The 17,352-nt window shown below is 42.5% G+C and overlaps 2 protein-coding genes across 10 annotated transcripts; one reads left to right on the top strand and one right to left on the bottom strand.

Moving 5' to 3' along the window:
- Window positions 1-220: 220 nt before the first annotated feature.
- On the bottom strand, window positions 221-2,608 carry fam167b (family with sequence similarity 167 member B). Its single transcript, XM_084045212.1, has 2 exons — window positions 2,113-2,608; window positions 221-770 (listed from the first exon to the last, which is right to left on the bottom strand). Exons 1-2 carry the CDS (start codon window positions 2,440-2,442, stop codon window positions 507-509), a joined length of 594 nt encoding a protein of 197 aa, XP_083901338.1. The 5' UTR covers window positions 2,443-2,608; the 3' UTR covers window positions 221-506.
- A 2,191-nt stretch (window positions 2,609-4,799) lies between these two features.
- LOC311036289 (myotubularin-related protein 9) lies at window positions 4,800-16,188 on the top strand. Of its 9 annotated transcripts, none has more exons than XR_014599835.1 (12): window positions 4,800-5,108; window positions 5,150-5,561; window positions 6,353-6,409; window positions 7,260-7,368; window positions 7,746-7,871; window positions 9,063-9,236; window positions 9,787-10,004; window positions 10,921-11,082; window positions 11,278-11,419; window positions 12,030-12,250; window positions 14,466-14,606; window positions 15,667-16,188. XR_014599835.1 is itself a non-coding variant. In XM_084044889.1 (12 exons), the coding sequence occupies exons 2-12, from the start codon at window positions 5,374-5,376 to the stop codon at window positions 15,765-15,767; spliced, it is 1,650 nt and encodes a 549-aa protein (XP_083901015.1). In that variant the 5' UTR covers window positions 4,800-5,108; window positions 5,150-5,373; the 3' UTR covers window positions 15,768-16,188. The 9 variants fall into 9 exon arrangements, 8 of the variants coding, with proteins under 8 accessions (XP_083901015.1, XP_083901016.1, XP_083901017.1 ...); XM_084044889.1 differs by having other exon boundaries at window positions 14,455-14,606; XM_084044890.1 differs by having other exon boundaries at window positions 12,034-12,250.
- Window positions 16,189-17,352: the final 1,164 nt, after the last annotated feature.

Here is a 17,352-nt window from a genome sequence, read left to right on the forward strand (position 1 = left end):
TTTTCCTTTACATTTTGGGGAATAAAATGGCAATTTAACGTTGAGGTGCCCACAAGGTTTAGGTGCCCACTGGACCTGTATCCGTAAGTATCCCACCAATCTCTAGGTACTCTAAATCACACCCTGACTTGAGTGTAAAAATAACAGACAATACCTGAGCAATTATGGTTCAATATAGGTGTGTGTGTGTGTGTGTGTGTGTGTGTGTGTGTGTGTGTGTGTGTGTGTGTGTGTGTGTGTGTGTGTGTGTGTGTGTGTGTGTGTGTGTGTGTGTGTGTGTGTGTGTGTGTGTGTGTGTGTGTGTGTGTGTGTGTGTGTGTGTGTGTGTGTGGAGCCCGGACACGGCTCAACACCGCAGACCTTCTGTCCTTGAACAAGGTCTCACGTCAGGAGTCTGGCAACCGCTCTTCCCTCCATCGTCCAGAACAAAGCCTGGCCCACCAAGACCACCACAGAGGTGTTGGACATATAATCTACATCCTCTGACTGGCGTTTTGTTAGTGCTCCTAACACAGCGAGAAGCGCCTGGAGTTGATGTTCATCTTCGTGAGGCCCAGGTGTTTGAGAGGGGTGGACAGAGCGAAGGTGGCCTTCATGGGGATGTCACAGAGCAGATCAGACTCCTCGCCGCACTCTTCCAGCTCGTACGTGGCGTTGTCCAGCATCTCCTTGTGGCGGTGGCACACCTGCTCCACCTTGATCCGGTAGATCTCGGTACGCAGGCGGATCAGCTGGCGGGCCAGACGGTTGTCCTGCATCTGCATCTCCCTCTGCAGACGGATTCGAAAAAGTGAATGAATAATAAATAGTTGTGTCACCTTTTGTGTGGTTGGGGTATCGGCCAAGTGCATACCTGAAATTCACCCTCTGCAATGAACTGACCCTAACTATTAGGAGCAGGGATTTAATTCATCTCAACTATTGCCCCAAATGTTCACTCCCCCTGGGGGTCCTCGGACCCCACTTTGAGAACCACTGCTTAACGGTTGACAGTCATAGTTAAACGAACTCTCCGGAGTTCACTGTTTTAAGTAATTAATGATGCAAGTGCTGTTGGGGGTGAAGTAGCCTCTATTCTTATCTTGTCTTTGTCTTTTGTTGTCATGAAATGGCTGACGTTTCTATTTCAGTAGGTCAGACACATTAAGAACACAATTCCATACTTTTTCAATGAGTGTCATTGTGTGTTTAGGATGCGGGTAGTAATGAGGTAAGTCATGCATACTCTGTCAACCAGGCATTCATGCACAGGCTAGCAGTGCACAACGGTGAGTGATTGACTCACCAGCATCTGCAGCCACCAGGCATCTCAGGATACATAGTAAACATAGTACTCTTCTAGTCTAGGCAACACCAGAGCATGTGCACAGTAAATTCCTGTGTTAATTTAACCCTGACAGTGTACAAATGGAACAAAATAGACCCTTATGTATCCATACATTTTACTGTGAGAGCAATGGGAATAATGAATCACTTGTGTTCTCAAAAATGTATTATGTATCAAAAACTATTAGGCCGTAGACACCCATTTGACAAGATTTTGTACCATGGAGCCCCTTAAGAGAAGATTTCTGTAGTTGGAATATATTTAGTACATACAGAATTCTACAACTGTCTACATGCCTTTAGGTGGAGAAAGTGGCAAATATTGTACTTTTACTCCACTACAATTATTTGAAAAGTTTAGTTGTTACTTTGTAGATTTTGATTACTAATACAAAACATACATTAATCACTTCAGTCCTATATACATTTCGGCCATTTGAAAATAGCCGATCTACAAGCTCATTGTGAGCTTGTAGATCTGCTGTTTTCGAAAGATTTGTATACATTTTCTACATTTGAAAAGTTGTGAAATGGGACATTCTGCATAATGAGTAGGCTACTTTCTATTTTTGGTGCTTTAAGTACAATACTTTTGTACTTTTACTTTTACTTTTGTACTTTTTTAGTCAATTTTGAATTCTGGACTTTTACTCATTACAGAGTAGGCTATTTGTTTTACATTGCAGTATTGATACTTTTACTTAAGTAAAGAAATCGATGACTTTTTCCACAACTGCCAGTCACTCACTCACTCACTCACTCACTCACTCACTCAAACTCACTCACCAGTTCTTTTCTAAGAAACTCCAGGGCGTCATCAATCGTGTCAAAGCCACAGATGTTGCGTACAACCAACTCCGAGTTCTCATTTCTTAAGATCACAGGCACGTTGACGGCATCTTTCGCCCCGGATGATGCACCACCTTCTCCCTCCGGACAGCTTTCCTTCTTCCACGGGTTGCTCTGGAGGCGCTCCTGCCATTCCAGGTAGGACGGTCTGCGCGTCTGCAGCTTGAGCTTCTCCGCCAGCGCTTTGACGCTGTCCAGGTCCTCTGCTTCTCCCTCGGAGGTGTCATCATCACGGTTATCATCTCCTCCGAACTCTTTGAAATCCATGGCGAGGGAAGTTTGAGCCAATTAAAGTGAGAAGAACGAGGCTGCGCGCAAACTGTCTTGTTATGCGTTCAGTCAGTGCGCGTTCTGGACTGTCTGGAGCGCAACTCCGATCCTTAACTTCATTTATAGGGAGAGATGAGGAGCAGTGACCGCCCACATGTCTCCAGCTGAGTCAAGCCTGATTTATGACGGTGTCTCCTGGCTGGAGGGGGCTGATTTAAATAACTGAATGTGCTGCTATATAATAATATATCATTATTTATTGTTTAATGTGTGTTTTCTATTATTCATTTAAATCTGTAACGCAGCTAAGGCTTAGCGACATTACAGATGATATTTGTATTTTTGTGTTGTTTTTTATGCTAATGAATTTAATATATAGGAAACAAGTGAAACAAGTGAAGTCCACTGGACTTTTTTGTGTGATCCTTTTGACTGTAGGCTACTTGTGCTGTTTGCATTTCTGTCTAATTAAATATTCAATCAATCAATCAATCAATTTAGATTACTAAAAGAAAACACATTAAGAGCAAATATTTTTTATTCCGCTACAAATATAGCTTATAGCTGCTCATATGTCATATCAGCTATATTTTTGTGGAATAAAAAGTGCAATATTTGCTCTGAGTCTGGGAGATGTAGGCTATGGAGTAAAAGTTGTCTATATAACAATTGGAATACTCAAGTAAAGTAAAAGAACCGCACAATTGTACTTGATTGATTGAATACTTTAGAAGTTCGCAGAAAAAAGCACATGAAAGTACAGTTCAAATACACGGTCAACTAGGATTAAATAAAAACATGGCTTTCTTGTTTTTTAAAAATCCTATTTAGTTGACCTTGTATTTGAACTGTACTTTCATGTGCTTTTTTTCTGCAAACCTCTAAATAAAGTATTCCATCAATCAAGTACAATTGTACTTAATGCGTAGCCTAAATATAGGGTATTAGTTACTTCCCACCACTGGTTTCATGTAGGCTTCTGCAATTGTTCTGAACATTTCCAATAGTCACTTTTCTGCGGAATTCTGTAAACTACAGTAAGCATATGGCCAATGGTGTCAGTTACTGGGAAGTCGGATGTGAAGAACTTCCACAGAAATGGGATTTGGAATCTCAAGGGAAACTGTACCGGATTGTCTGTTTGTTTCACCTTAGGAAATGTGCCCATAATCAATCGCACGTGTCTGCTCGTTCATGCATAAGTTGCAATGAATCAGTTAAGATGAGTTGTTGTTTTTTTTAGCTCTGGACCACTAGCATATCTCAGTTAAATAATAACCATGGACTTGATTTAATTCACCTCGAATTAACAAATGTAATTAAGCCCTTAACAGTCATTAGCCTATTCAATTTCAAGCTTTTCCCCCGACACAACACCCATATCACCCCTCCCAACACAACAGTGGTCCCCCCAGGTTGATTCCTAGTCAGGGTGGTGGTCCCTGCTTCATAATCAGTTGAAAACCCCTGATTTAGAAGATTGCAGAGAAAAAGCACATGGAAGTACAGTTAGTAGGCTACAGTTTTTACGGACAGTTTGGTAGTTGTTCCTGTTAAATAATAACAAGTCATTATTTTTTAGTGAATTACCTTTGGATTTGAAGCGAATTGTGGTCTTAGTTAGTCGTTATGATTTTACTGTTGCGAATGCTGTATTTATTATATAGCTATATAGTAGGCTACTGTAATAAGTCAGTTTCCACGACCTATTCCTCAATGTTAAGGAAATGCTGCCATCTAGTGGTCCAAGGTCATACTGCAGGTGGCCAGGCATCTGATATAAGCGTAGGCTGCAACCCCAAACGGTAACAGGATAGGTGGGCACCAAGGAAGAGTGGGCACCTCGGTGATAAATTGGCATTTCCCCCCCAAAAATGTAAAAAAAAAAAAAAAAACATTTGGAAAATACTTTACTTTACTTTGGAAAAAGTAAAGTAAAGTATACATGATTAGAACATGCTTAAACATTCGACAATTAAGGTCTAATGTTTCTACAATTGCTACAAAACCTGTATATCCAGTCATTTTGGGGCATAAACAAGAAATTGAAGGATACATTTAAATCTGATAATGATGTAGGCCTACCGTGCATGTTCACAGTTCACATCATGTATCATGTATACTTTACATTACTTAGGACCATTTTTCTAATATTTTATTTGTTCACATTCTGCAAAACAACCAATTTTACATCAAGGTGCCCAGATGTCCCTATAGTTCCCACCTATCCTGTATCCAGTGAAACAGCTGAGAGAGAGAGAGAGAGAGAGAGAGAGAGAGAGAGAGAGAGAGAGAGAGAGAGAGAGAGAGAGAGAGAGAGAGAGAGAGAGAGAGAGAGAGAGAGAGCAAAAATAAAATAAAAAAGCATTGCTTGTGACAGCAGGAGGTCGCTATATAGCCTGTGTCATTATCTCACCGTTGTTCTGAGGTAACACAAATACTTCCTCCTTCTGTTGCCTGCAGATGTTTCATTTTTCCACCATCATGCGTTTAGAAGGTGTTTCTTTCCACCATGCGTTTAGAAGGTGTTTCTTTCCACCATGCGTTTATATTAGAAGGTGTGTAAAGTAAACCAGGCGCTGAAGTAGAATGAAAGAGCATCTGTTCTATTTATAGGCTCCTTATCATCAAACAAACAGAAGCAGCACCACCAACACCACCTTGTTAACTGGAGAGAGAGAGAGAGAGAGAGAGAGAGAGAGAGAGAGAGAGAGAGAGGAAGGAAGGGCTCGGATCATTTCTCAAGATCTTTTATTTTCGGTTTTAAACAAGTCTGAGGAAGCAACAACTATTGTGTCGGAGTGTCCTCCAGTTCTACATGACAGTCATACAGAAGAGTTTCTTTTTTTTTTGCGGAAGACGTTTTTAAGCAGCAGTAGCAAAACGCACTCTCAGAGACTGTTGTAACTTCCAGATCCAGAACTATTCATGGAGTTTTCCGAGCACATCAAGACGGCCAACGTTGAAGAGGTGGTCCTGCGGCTGCCCTTCCAGCCGCCCGCCAGAGGCACCCTGTGCATCACCGGCCACCACCTGCTGTTCTCTGACCGGGAGACGGACTGCTGCAGGAGACAGGTTCTGCTGCTGCTCAGGAACATCGATGCCATCGAGAAGAGGTGAGTGGTAGCCTTGGATCAAGACTATCATCAGTGGTGGAAGAAGTACTCAGATATTTTTACTTAAGTAAAAGTAGCAACAACACCACTATCTGTCTGTCTCTTATATGTCTTCATGATTTGTGTGCGAGGGGGGGTCTAATTTTAAACAAGCTTTGTGCTTTATGAGCCTTCCTGTTTAGTCGACCTTGTATTGTGAATTTGTACTTGGATGTACTGTTGTTCTCATGTCTTACTAAATAAAATACATCAATCAATCAATCAATCAAACAAACAAACAGACAACATAAAGATACAGTACTTGAGTAAATGACTGTACTTAGTTACTTTGCACCACTGTTCATAGCTTATGTTAGAGTAGTATGTTAATAGGCCTATATATAAGTTATAACTACTATACTTGGTGGTTGGAGGTGGTCTCCCTACTCTTTCATTGAGAAATATAGTATGGTGTTGGGTAGGACACACATACATGTTTATCTACAAGTACATACTGCCTGAAGCTCATACCTCCCCTGGCCAAGTGGGTATTGCATCTTGATCTTGGATAAGTGGTAGAAATTGGGGTTCCGAATCCCAGGTAAGACATAACAGTTATGGATTGCTGCCTTAATGTAATGGTCCATGTGGTTCCATTTACAAATTGGTAAATTAACACAGAGGATTGGAGTCTTGGACTAATCCACTAATTCGACAATCAACTAATCGACAGCTAATCAAAATGACTGTGCCATGGGTGGCGCTTGAGTGTGTAATGAATGTCTAATGATCTCTCTAATCTTTCTAACCAGTGTGGAAAACCTTTTGGGCTATTCCGGTCTCCTCTCTAAAGCAGGCCAGAGTCAAAGGTTGGGCATAATTTAAGTTGCTGTGTGGATAAACTGGTGTGTTGCTTCTTGTCTTGTCCCCACAGTACTGAAGCACAGGGACATTCTAATAGTAGGCTAATATACTGTCTGCACAATCTGTGTCTCTTCATACTGCTGCATTGCATTACAGACTTTCTGCTCTCTAAACACAACATCTTTGCTTCATGCAGCTACATCGTGTTGACCTTAAGGGCTAATGTACTTGCAAATCAAGACGTCAGTTTAGAGCAGTGGTTCTCAGAAGTGGGGTCCAACTAGAGAACCTCAGGGGGTTCCAAATGCGTTATAGTTCCATTTGAATACTCTCAAAGTTATGGGAGTCCTTGGAATTCAAAAGTTTAAGAACCACTGAGTTAGAGAGATCCACCTGGCCACCCCCCCCCCCCCCCCCACACACACACACACACACACACACGCACGCACACACGCACACACACACACACACACACACACACACACACACACACACACACACACACACACACACACACACACACACACACACACACACACACACATATTGTACTGTAGTGGGCTATTAGAGAAACTCACCTTCAACACATACTATAGAAGAAACCCACCTCGCTCCCACACATACTGTATTGTATACTGTAGTCTGCTTGTTTTTCCTGCTGCACTAAACGTGGAGTGATATGAGTGGGAGGGGCAGCGGAAGGGGAGCATTGTTCATAATTGTGTGTGTGTGTGTGTGTGTGTGTGTGTGTGTGTGTGTGTGTGTGTGTGTGTGTGTGTGTGTGTGTGTGTGTGTGTGTGGTGTGTGTGTGTGTGTGTGTGTGTGTGTGTGTGTGTGTGTGTGTGTCACATACAGGACATCTGGGTCCTCGGGGACCATTACTCTGAAGTGTAAGGACCTGAGTGTAATCCAGCTGGACATTCCCGGCATGGAGCAGTGTCTCAACATAGCTCACTCAATTGAGGTGAGGCCAGTTCATTTGTATCGCGCATAGCATACACAAAGGCAATTCAAAGTGCTTTACATTAGGCAGGTAAAGACATAAACGCCATGTGAACGCTTAAAAAACAGAACCAAAAATTATAAGAAAAACACCTGTCATTCAGTATATTAAACTCCAATTAGAAAATGTAAAAAAGAAAAGAAAAAAAACTATGTCTTGCAGAAAAGATATTTGAAAATGGCTTTTCTTAAAATGTATTCACATGCACAAAGTGAAATATACCACTCTTTTTGTCTCATATATTGATCGCCCTGCAGTTCCACTTTAGCTTTATATCTGCAGTTGGGTCTGAATAATTATCTCTCTCTCTCTCTCTGTGTCTCTCCATCGCCCTGTAGGCCCTGTCCTCTCTAGAATGTGTGTCAGAGATGTATCCCTTCTTCTTCAGACCTAAAGACCACAGCTTACAGGACCAGTGGGGTCTCTCCACCCCTGAGAAGCACTACGCTGAAATGAAAGAGCTTGTAAGGAGCTTATATGCACGCACGCACGCACGCACGCACGCACGCACGCACGCACGCACGCACGCACGCACATGCACATGCACACATGCACATACACAGGCTCTCACAGAATCTCAGTTGCACTCTGTTTTTCCTCCCAAACAGGGACAATCGTGCATAACAATGACCCTAACAGACTGTCACATGACAGGAAGGTACTGGTCAGTCAGAATTCAGGGGGTCAAGAAACAGCACATCCTCTGTTGCACAGAGAGCAGCGCTATCACCCCCATGTGCTTTCAATTATTCTTCACAATGACTGCATCGTGCAGATTATATAATGGAAGTGTTAAAACCTCCCTAGAAAACATCCTCTATCTAACATAATCGCTGTGATGGAATGTAGTGGAACCCCCACCCGGAGAAGAACAGTGCATGTCCCAGCAGGCCCCACAGAACCAGTCAAGTGATTGTATAGCTATGTCTCACGTGCTTTAAACCAGTGGTTCTCAAAATCGGGCCTGGGGACCCCCAGGGGTCAACAAAATGAGGAACAGCTTCATTTCACTGTTATTTCACAGCTAGAGAGACTGTATGCAATGGCTGTTGTGGCTGTTGTGGTCATAGGTTTCACTCATTCCACTGTTATCTCCCCAACTACAGTATGGACACAGTTGTACAATTCTGTACTAAATCTCAATCTCATCTTATGATGGCTTACAAAAAAATGGCCCGAGGAGTAATTAAGTCACTGTCATTTCTTCTGTGGTTAAAAGAGGTACGACCTTTTCTTCCTCTAGAGAAGCTAAGATATCGAGTGCCAGCAAAAACTTAGCTTTGACCTATTGAAATATTTTCCTTTCTTTGAATCTATTGTCTATCTGGTTATTCCAAAGATAATCAAATATATGTATGTGTAATTTTGCAATGGTATATTCAGAAGTACCTGTCACATTGAACTGAAATTAGATGTCCCTCTCTAGCCATGTGATACTTTGTTTTGTTTTTGTTGTCATTTTGTATTTTGTTTTGTTTTACTCGAGCCTGATGATTGTGGAGGGAGGAAGGCAATCTCTATACAGTTACACTATGTGATTATTTGTATTGTATGTACATATTTTATATATCTGCCCATCACATCTGACATAGTTCATCCAGACTTCATTGCTGTGATTAACATTCTCATGTGCATCTCATGTCCTTTGTGGGCAGCATGATCGCTGGAGACTTAGTGACGTGAACAGGGACTACTCTGTGTGTCCCTCCTACCCTCCTGCTGTCATCGTCCCCAAAACAATCGATGACGATGTTCTGGTGAAGTTGGCCAAGTTCAGACATGGAGGACGCTTTCCTGTACTCTGTTACTACCACAGGAAAAATGGCATGGTGAGCTTTATATAATAATATACCTCTCTTTGTATATCCAAAACCGGTACTTTTCAAGAAATGGAAAAAAGAACCTGTGTTCCAATGGATCCAATGTAGATATTATTTAGTCACAAGCTCTTGTTAATACTTTTCATTGGTTAAATATTCATGAAACCCACTACAGACAGACTTAACCACTTTCAACCTGGCGTCCCTATTTTGGGGCATGTCATTATAGGCAAAAACAGATTTTCAGAATGTGTCACGTATCACCTCACATTGCAAGCTTGTAGATTGACTATTTTCACCACATTTGTGCACACTGTCGTACAACAAAGTATAAAATAGGGCATTCATTTATGAAAAAACATACAAAAAGAAGGTTTAGACAGCAGGGAGACGGCAGTGAGAGATATTTACATGTTCATACAATGTAATCACTTCCTGACTTACACACGCACACACACACACACACACACACACACACACACACACACACACACACACACACACACACACACACACACACACACAATGTGACCTGATGAATTATCCTGACATCGTTCAGGTAGTCATGCGCAGCAGTCAGCCGCTGACGGGAGCAAATCGTAAGCGATGCAGGGAGGACGAGCTCCTCCTCCAGGCTGTGATTGACGGCTCAGATAAAGGTTACATCATCGACACTCGCTCCCGCCAACAATCCCAACAGGCCAGAGTGACAGGGGGAGGGTTCGAGTCCAAAGCCAACTACAACCGCTGGAAGAGACTACACAGACAGATGGAAAGGTGTGTATGTGTGTGTGAATATGTCAGTGGTTCTCAAAGTGGGGTCAGGGGACCCCCGGGGTTACGTCAGGGAGGTTCCAAATGAACCCTTACAGGCGTGTATCTCAGAGTGTGTACACAGATCTGTACACTCAGAGTTATGGGTCCTTAAAATTGAAAAAGTTTGAAAACCTTGAGCAAGACACTGAACCCCTAAACCCCTCTACAGACCAAGCTGTCTTGTCCTGACATATCCTGAAAATGTCAGGTGATCACATTTCGGTGACATCAGGTGATGTCTCATGATAAGAATTTGCTGATTAAATAATTGACAAAGCAAATAGTCAATAAATAATACACTTCGAGATTTTAAATACTGTCCCTGTCGCTTTCCCTAACAAACAAAATAAATAAAGAATTGGTAATGAGTTCAGAAATCCCTCCCAGAAAATCTATTAGTTCCAAACTGAACGCAAACAATCTTCCGCAATAACGGTCCAAAGAATAACTAAAGTTCGGGGTACCCCTTAAATTGTAATCCACCGAATAGAAAGCTTGGATTTATCACACCCGCCGCGGCTCCGTCAGAATCCTGTTGCTGACCGGCGGACGGTTCATTCATAAATCCAGCGCTGATATCACCACAGGCCAAGTAGAATAATATAATAATGTGCCTTTGTTGTTTTTATTACAATGTTGAGGAGCCGAAACCAAATAACCTTACTCTTGTGTACTCGTACTGTACATGAGATGTAACAAATAAAAAATCTTGAATGTGTGTGTGTGTGTGTGTGTGTGTGTGTGTGTGTGTGTGTGTGTGTGTGTGTGTGTGTGTGTGTGTGTGTGTGTGTGTGTGTGTGTGTGTGTGTGTGTGTGTGTGTGTGTGCGTGCGTGCGTGCGTGCGTGCGTGCGTGCGTGCGTGCGTGCGTGCACGCAGAGGTAAAGCACTTCAGGAGAGTCTGATAAAGCTGGTGGAGGCGTGTGCAGACCAGTCTCACAACATGGACAGATGGCTCAGTAAGCTGGAGAACACCAAGTGGTTGTCTCACGTCCAGACGGCCCTGTCCACCGCCGGACTGCTGGCCGAGTGTGTTGAGAGGTAGGTACACTGTGAAGTCCTGAGTAGATAGAAAGACAGACAGACAGACTGGCTGACAGGCCGACCGACATTTGATCCTGCGGGGAAATTCTGTCTGTAAAACAAAACAAGACATGGTACCCGAGGCTAGTCAGTAATATAATGTTTACAGTTAGTATCAACATTGTAGATGCTATGTTGTGTTTATTTGTGCAGGGACGGTCATTCGGTGCTAGTTCATGGTTCTGAAGGGACAGATGCCAGTCTCCTCATCAGCACTCTGGCTCAACTCATCATGGACCCCTGCTGTCGGACACTGGAAGGCTTCCTGGCTCTGCTAGAAAGGGAGTGGGTACAGGTGTGTGTGTGTGTGTGTGTGTGTGTGTGTGTGTGTGTGTGTGTGTGTGTGTGTGTGTGTGTGTGTGTGTGTGTGTGTGTGTGTGTGTGTGTGTGTGTAATCCCTTTTACACAGAGATCGTCCAATATTGCCATCATTAATGCAGTCTTTGCCGTTCTACACAGAAACAAACCTTGTTTGGTTCACCAAAAATGTGTTTAGTTCACACTTTGTGTGTCTTTACATAGCACACTGGCGTTGCGGAATCAGAGGCGTGATGTGTTACACAGCACAAAATACCAACACAAAAAGGACTGACGATGTAGCAGACCGCAGTCACAGAAGCTCCACATTACTGAAGCCTTTTACTTCACAGAGCAACATAAAGTCTTTTTTTTTTACAAATAAGACGAGTGTGCTAACGTTGTGTAACCCATTCAGTATGTGTTTTTTTTATTAAATAGCTGATCTACAAACTTGTAGATTTTTTTAAAAATTCTTTCTTCTTCTATTTAAAGAAATGTCAGCTATATTCACAAAATAGGAACATCAGGTTGAAAGTGGTTACCTTCATTCACATAAAGACATAAAACCTTGCTCTCTCTCTCTCTGTCTCTCTCTCTCTCTCTAGGCAGGTCACCCCTTCCAGCAGAGGTGTGCCCACTCTGCCCACTCCCATGCCCGTCTCCAGCAGGAGGTGCCAGTCTTTCTGCTGCTGCTGGACTGTGTGTGGCAGCTGTGGAACCAGTTCCCTCTGGCACTGGGCTTCTCTGAGGCCCTGCTCCTCAGACTGGCCACAGAGGTCTACGCATCTGACTACGGCACTTTCCTCTGTAACAGCGACCAGGAGAGGTCAGTCATGTACAATTTGACCACGTTAACCCTGGCATCCCTATTTTAGTCATGTCATTAGAGGCATTATAGGCAACATTTTCAAACATTTGAAAACTGGGAAGTGAGTCGGCAGTCCTGACCGAGGTGGGTGAGGTTGTGGGGGGGGGGGGGTCGGAGGGCAGGGTTCATTCCACAGCTTGGTAGCCTGAAGGGAATCGAGTTTGCTCGGAGCATTGGTCATGGTGTTATAGGGAAGGGAGAGGCAGACGTCCTGTGTTTGCTGATCTAAGTGTGCGGGAAGGGGTGTAGGAGTAGATCATATCCGGAAGTTAGGGGGGGGGCACCCATTTGGTTGCCTTATAGGTCATCACCGGTATTTTGAATTGGATGTGAGCAGCAACTAGGAGCCAGTGGAGGAAGCAGAAAAGTGCAGAGAGATTTACATTTTAGAGGGTTGAAAGCCACAATCTAAAACGTGTATACATTGTCTCCCTCTACTGATGGAGAGAGGTAATTGCAATTATATTCAAACTACGATAAAATGAGTGACACATCTAGTGTCCAATCCGGTATGCAGTTCGCAAATAACCATTCAGTATCCTACCTGACATCAGGGTCTAAATCTCTCAATTGAAGTGTAGGAAGACCACCTCCAACCACTGCAGATGTACTCCTTATATTGTACTGATACAGATTGGTTAAAATTAGGGGTGTGCCGATACACTAATTTCACCAAACGATACGATATTTGGCTCACAACTTCGATACGATACGCACTTTTTTTATTATGAAAATATATGGGGGAGAAAAAAAGCAAATGCAAACAAATAATTCTGTTTTTGCATTATTCAGACATGTAAACTTATAGCTTTTCAGCTACAATAGCCGTTTTGAATCCAAATAGGGCAATAGTGTGACACCTGACCCGAAAAAAAAACCAACATGTTGTCACCCTTTTCACCTCGGGGCTGTTTGCATGTCTGATTATAATGATTGTAAAAAAAAAAAAAAGAAAAGCATTTTTTCAAACGATATTTTTTTCCCCCAAAACGATACATATCATCACAAAAACGTATCGCGATATATCGCGGGACGATATATCGGCACACCCCTAGTTAAAATAACATTTTATTGATTAAAATAAGTTCTGGATTTCAATACATGGAAGGCGCCGTGACAGTAGGGAGCATGCTGGCACATTTCTGTGGTGGACAGAATAGGTTATCACCTTTTCAGAAATTGCACATGCAGGATGTTGAGTGAAGCTAAACGAGCGCTCCCTCTTCCCCCACATGACCTGAGTCCTCCCTCCAAATTGTTGGGACAAATTTATTTAACGAGAAGTTAGATACTTCTCTTCTTGGCAAAAGTGAGAACATAGTGATGATGATTAATAGTGAGACCTGCAGTGGCATAGCAGAATGTTGTCTGGAACGTTTACCATAATGTCATAGTAAAGAGATGATGGCTACAACAGCGTTCAACGCATTTCAACTCCGCCTGTTTCTAACCTATGGTCTTCCCCAGGCTATTGGTACCAGGAACCAGGCACTAATGGAAAGGAAAAAGAATTCGGGTAGAGCCGTGCCATGTCGGGTCAGGACTTTGCAATAGAAAGGGACCTTACTGTAAGTGAGGGAGAAGGGGTGTAGGATTGGATGTCCTGAAGGTAACAGAGTGACATGCCCTTGATTACCTTGTTGGCCATCAAGTGTTGTGTACTGGCTGTACAACCAGAAGCCAGTGAAGGGAACGCAAAAGGGGGGAGACGTGAACATTTTCGAAAGGTTGAAGTCCAGGCATTCTGGAAGTACCCTGGAAACCAGGCTAAAACAGTTGTGATTGGATTTTGCTGCCCCCGAAGTTGTGGGGCACCAATCAGGAACCAGTATGCAAATAAGGGTCGGGTTTATCACCAGAGGCATTCTATTGAATCCGCCCCTTGGAAACGCAGGTTCCACACAGAGATTCCAGACTAATATCTACGCAGTGATATTAGTCTGGCCATGCCAGGCTATTCTGGAAGGTAGAGCGAGCATTAAGGAGGGAGTTGCAATATTAAAGCCACTTCATTTATTTATTTACACATAAAAAATCAGTAATTTCTGTACAAACTCCATCTTCCTCTGTTATTTTCTCATACTGTAGATCCTTCTTCTCGATTTTCTTCTCCCTCTCCCTTCCTCGTTGGGATTCTATGTCTCTCTCTCCCTCATACTTAGGTGTGCTGCAGGGGTAAAGGGGAAAACTCATTGTCTGTTCCAGGCCCTGCTGAGGCCTGAGGAGAGAGAGCATTACTCGAACCCCCTGTATGACCGCATGGAGCTGGCCATCTGGCCTTCTGTCCACCCCCAGTCTCTGCAGCTCTGGGAAGGTGAGTCATACCAAACACCTAATTCTTTGTTAGCAACTGAAAAATCAGTTCTCAACTGAAATAAACAGGATCCTTGTACTGGAGCGGTGTAAGGTCCATAACAAACACATTTTCGTTAGGATGCTTTGCAGGAAACAGGAAATATAGCAGAGATGATGCCTACTATAGCCTGAGGAAGATCAGCGTTGAAATGCGCTGCATGCTGTTTTAGCGATCTTCCATGTGTATATGTAATGGTAAATGTAGAAAAATGTGAAATGTGGGAAATTCCAAAGATTCGTCATTCCTCTGGGAAATGTGGTAATAATCAACATTCTGCTATCCTTTTGTCGGTTTCACGATTAATGGTCACTGTGTTTTCACTTTGGCCAACAAGAGAAGCATCTAACTTCTCGTTAATCAGGTCTCTATTGTTCCAAATCATGTTTAAATAGTTTTGAGGGAGGAATCTGGTCATGTTGGGAATCTGGTCATGTTAGGATGAGGGAGTGTTTGTTTAGTGTCGCACAATGTACTGCATGATGTGCAATTTCTGAACAGGTGCTAACCTATTCCATCCATCATTGCTTTCCAACTGTCAGATGCTAGTTGACGTGCCTGCACACTCTACTGTCGGTACACATCTCTTGTGTTCAAGTGATGTAAAAAGGCATTATCATAAAAAGATTCTTTACTCAGTTGAGGGTGATACCAAACGAGCGCTCATCTGCCTCCAGCCCTCCCAATCTAGCACTTAACCACCTCAGAGAATTCTGGTGGACCACACTCTTCTTGAGGTCCACCAGTGTGATTATTTCATATAAAATATGTACATTGAAACTATACAAACTAATAAAACTATAGGATCCCAGGTCAACAAATGAACCTGGCATCTGTCTGATCACTCTGTTTGATAACTTTTGACTGTAAAATAAAGTTAAATGATGGGGGGGGGGGGGGGGGGGGTAACCACTTTCAACATGGTGTGTCCCTATTCGGCAGACATTTTCAAAAAATGTTTTATTACATGATGAAGGCCTTATGTGGTTAAGGGGAATATTATTTGTTATTATGCTGTCAGGTTTTTTTCTACGGTGGACACAACAGGCTCGTCAACTGGAAGAGACCCAGCAGGAGATTAGGAACATGGTCATTGAGTGGAGCAAGTTAACAGCAAGCTGATGTGATGTGGACCATATGAACAATACAACGGACCCATAAGGACAAACATCACATTGTGATACAACACAGACTGTTGAGGACGCAACACCAGCCGCCAGCATGGGGACTGACAATGGAGGCTTCCATAAAGGCCATGGCTTTTTTTCTTTTTTTTTTGGTGGAGCAATGTGCAATGCTTCTAAACTTGTTTCATGATAACTACCTACTTACTTACTTACTTACTTACTTACTTACTTACTTACTTACTTACTTAACAGGCCTGAAAACCCACCTTTCAGTAGACCATAAGGGGAGGTTAACTCATTTTTCCCATAGAAAGGGGGTGGCATTCACTGTTGATACCCCCCCCCCCCCTTTTTTGCCTTTGTACATATAGTGTTTTATATTTGTTGATGCTATGTAATTTTTGTGTTATTTTTATGCCATGTTGATGAATTGAATACATAGGTCCACAATAGAAACAAGTCCCCAGGGACTTTTTTGTGTTTTAGCTTAAATGTCTGACTGTACCTTGCGCTGTTTACATTTCTGTCTAATAAAGTATTCAATCAATCAAACTCTGCTGTCTTTTTTATGACTTAATAACATTTATGTTTAAAGACATATGTGTTGGTGTCGTTTCTTCTGTTTCCTTTAACAGTAATTTAGAGAAAACATGTCAGTTTTGCTATATCCTAATGCGAAGATCTTATTTTAAGAGCTTTGGATGTCTATCACACTTGCAACAAAACACAACATCTTGCATTTTATTGATTCATAGTAACAAACGTGTGTAAAAAGCTACTTTGTATTGCCTCATAATTATTATCAGTAGTAGCCTATACAAGGTCAGAACTATAGCACAGCTCTCAGTCCTGTTATGGTCCTGTTAAGCTCAGCTAAATACAATTCACACAATACAAATCCCCTTGGGCAGCCAGTCAGCATGTTTGCACATTATATCCAGTGTTGCCAGATTTTGCGAGAGAAATAAGCAACCAGGTCTATGAAAAGAAGCCCAAAAGAACCGACTATTAGGCCACATGAGCACTTTAAACCTATGCATTGGCTATTTCAAAATAGGCGATCTAGAACCTGCTATTTTCAAAATATTTTCCAATAAAATATGGAATATTTTGAAACATTCTAACACAAATAGGCTACATATTAATGTGGAGGTCCATGAGACATGAACATATTTGAGAACCACTGTTTTAAATAATAATAAAAAAATGTGGAAGCAAGCCCAAATAAGCAACTATACTTTAGATACAAGCCCAAAAAAAACGCAACCCGCAAGCCGCAACTACCAATATTTACGAGCAACTTTACAAAAAAATAAACCCAAAGTAGCTTATAATAAGCACACATGGCAACCCTGATTATATCACATTATATGGAGCTTTGGAGTCTGGGAAATGTAGTCCTGTTTCAGTACAGAGACACAAGTGATGGCCCCACAGGCTTAACTCTATGCCCACAGGGGACAAAGAACCACAACCCCCAGCATGCCTCTCTACAGGTGCGTATCTGCCCAATGGCCTGTCGGTGCGCTCAAACGGTGACCAATCACAAGGCAATCTCCTAATTCTAACCGTGAAATGCC

Source organism: Gymnoscopelus microlampas, assembly GCF_963454915.1.
Source record: "Gymnoscopelus microlampas genome assembly, chromosome: 20".
Lineage (NCBI taxonomy): Eukaryota > Metazoa > Chordata > Actinopteri > Myctophiformes > Myctophidae > Gymnoscopelus > Gymnoscopelus microlampas.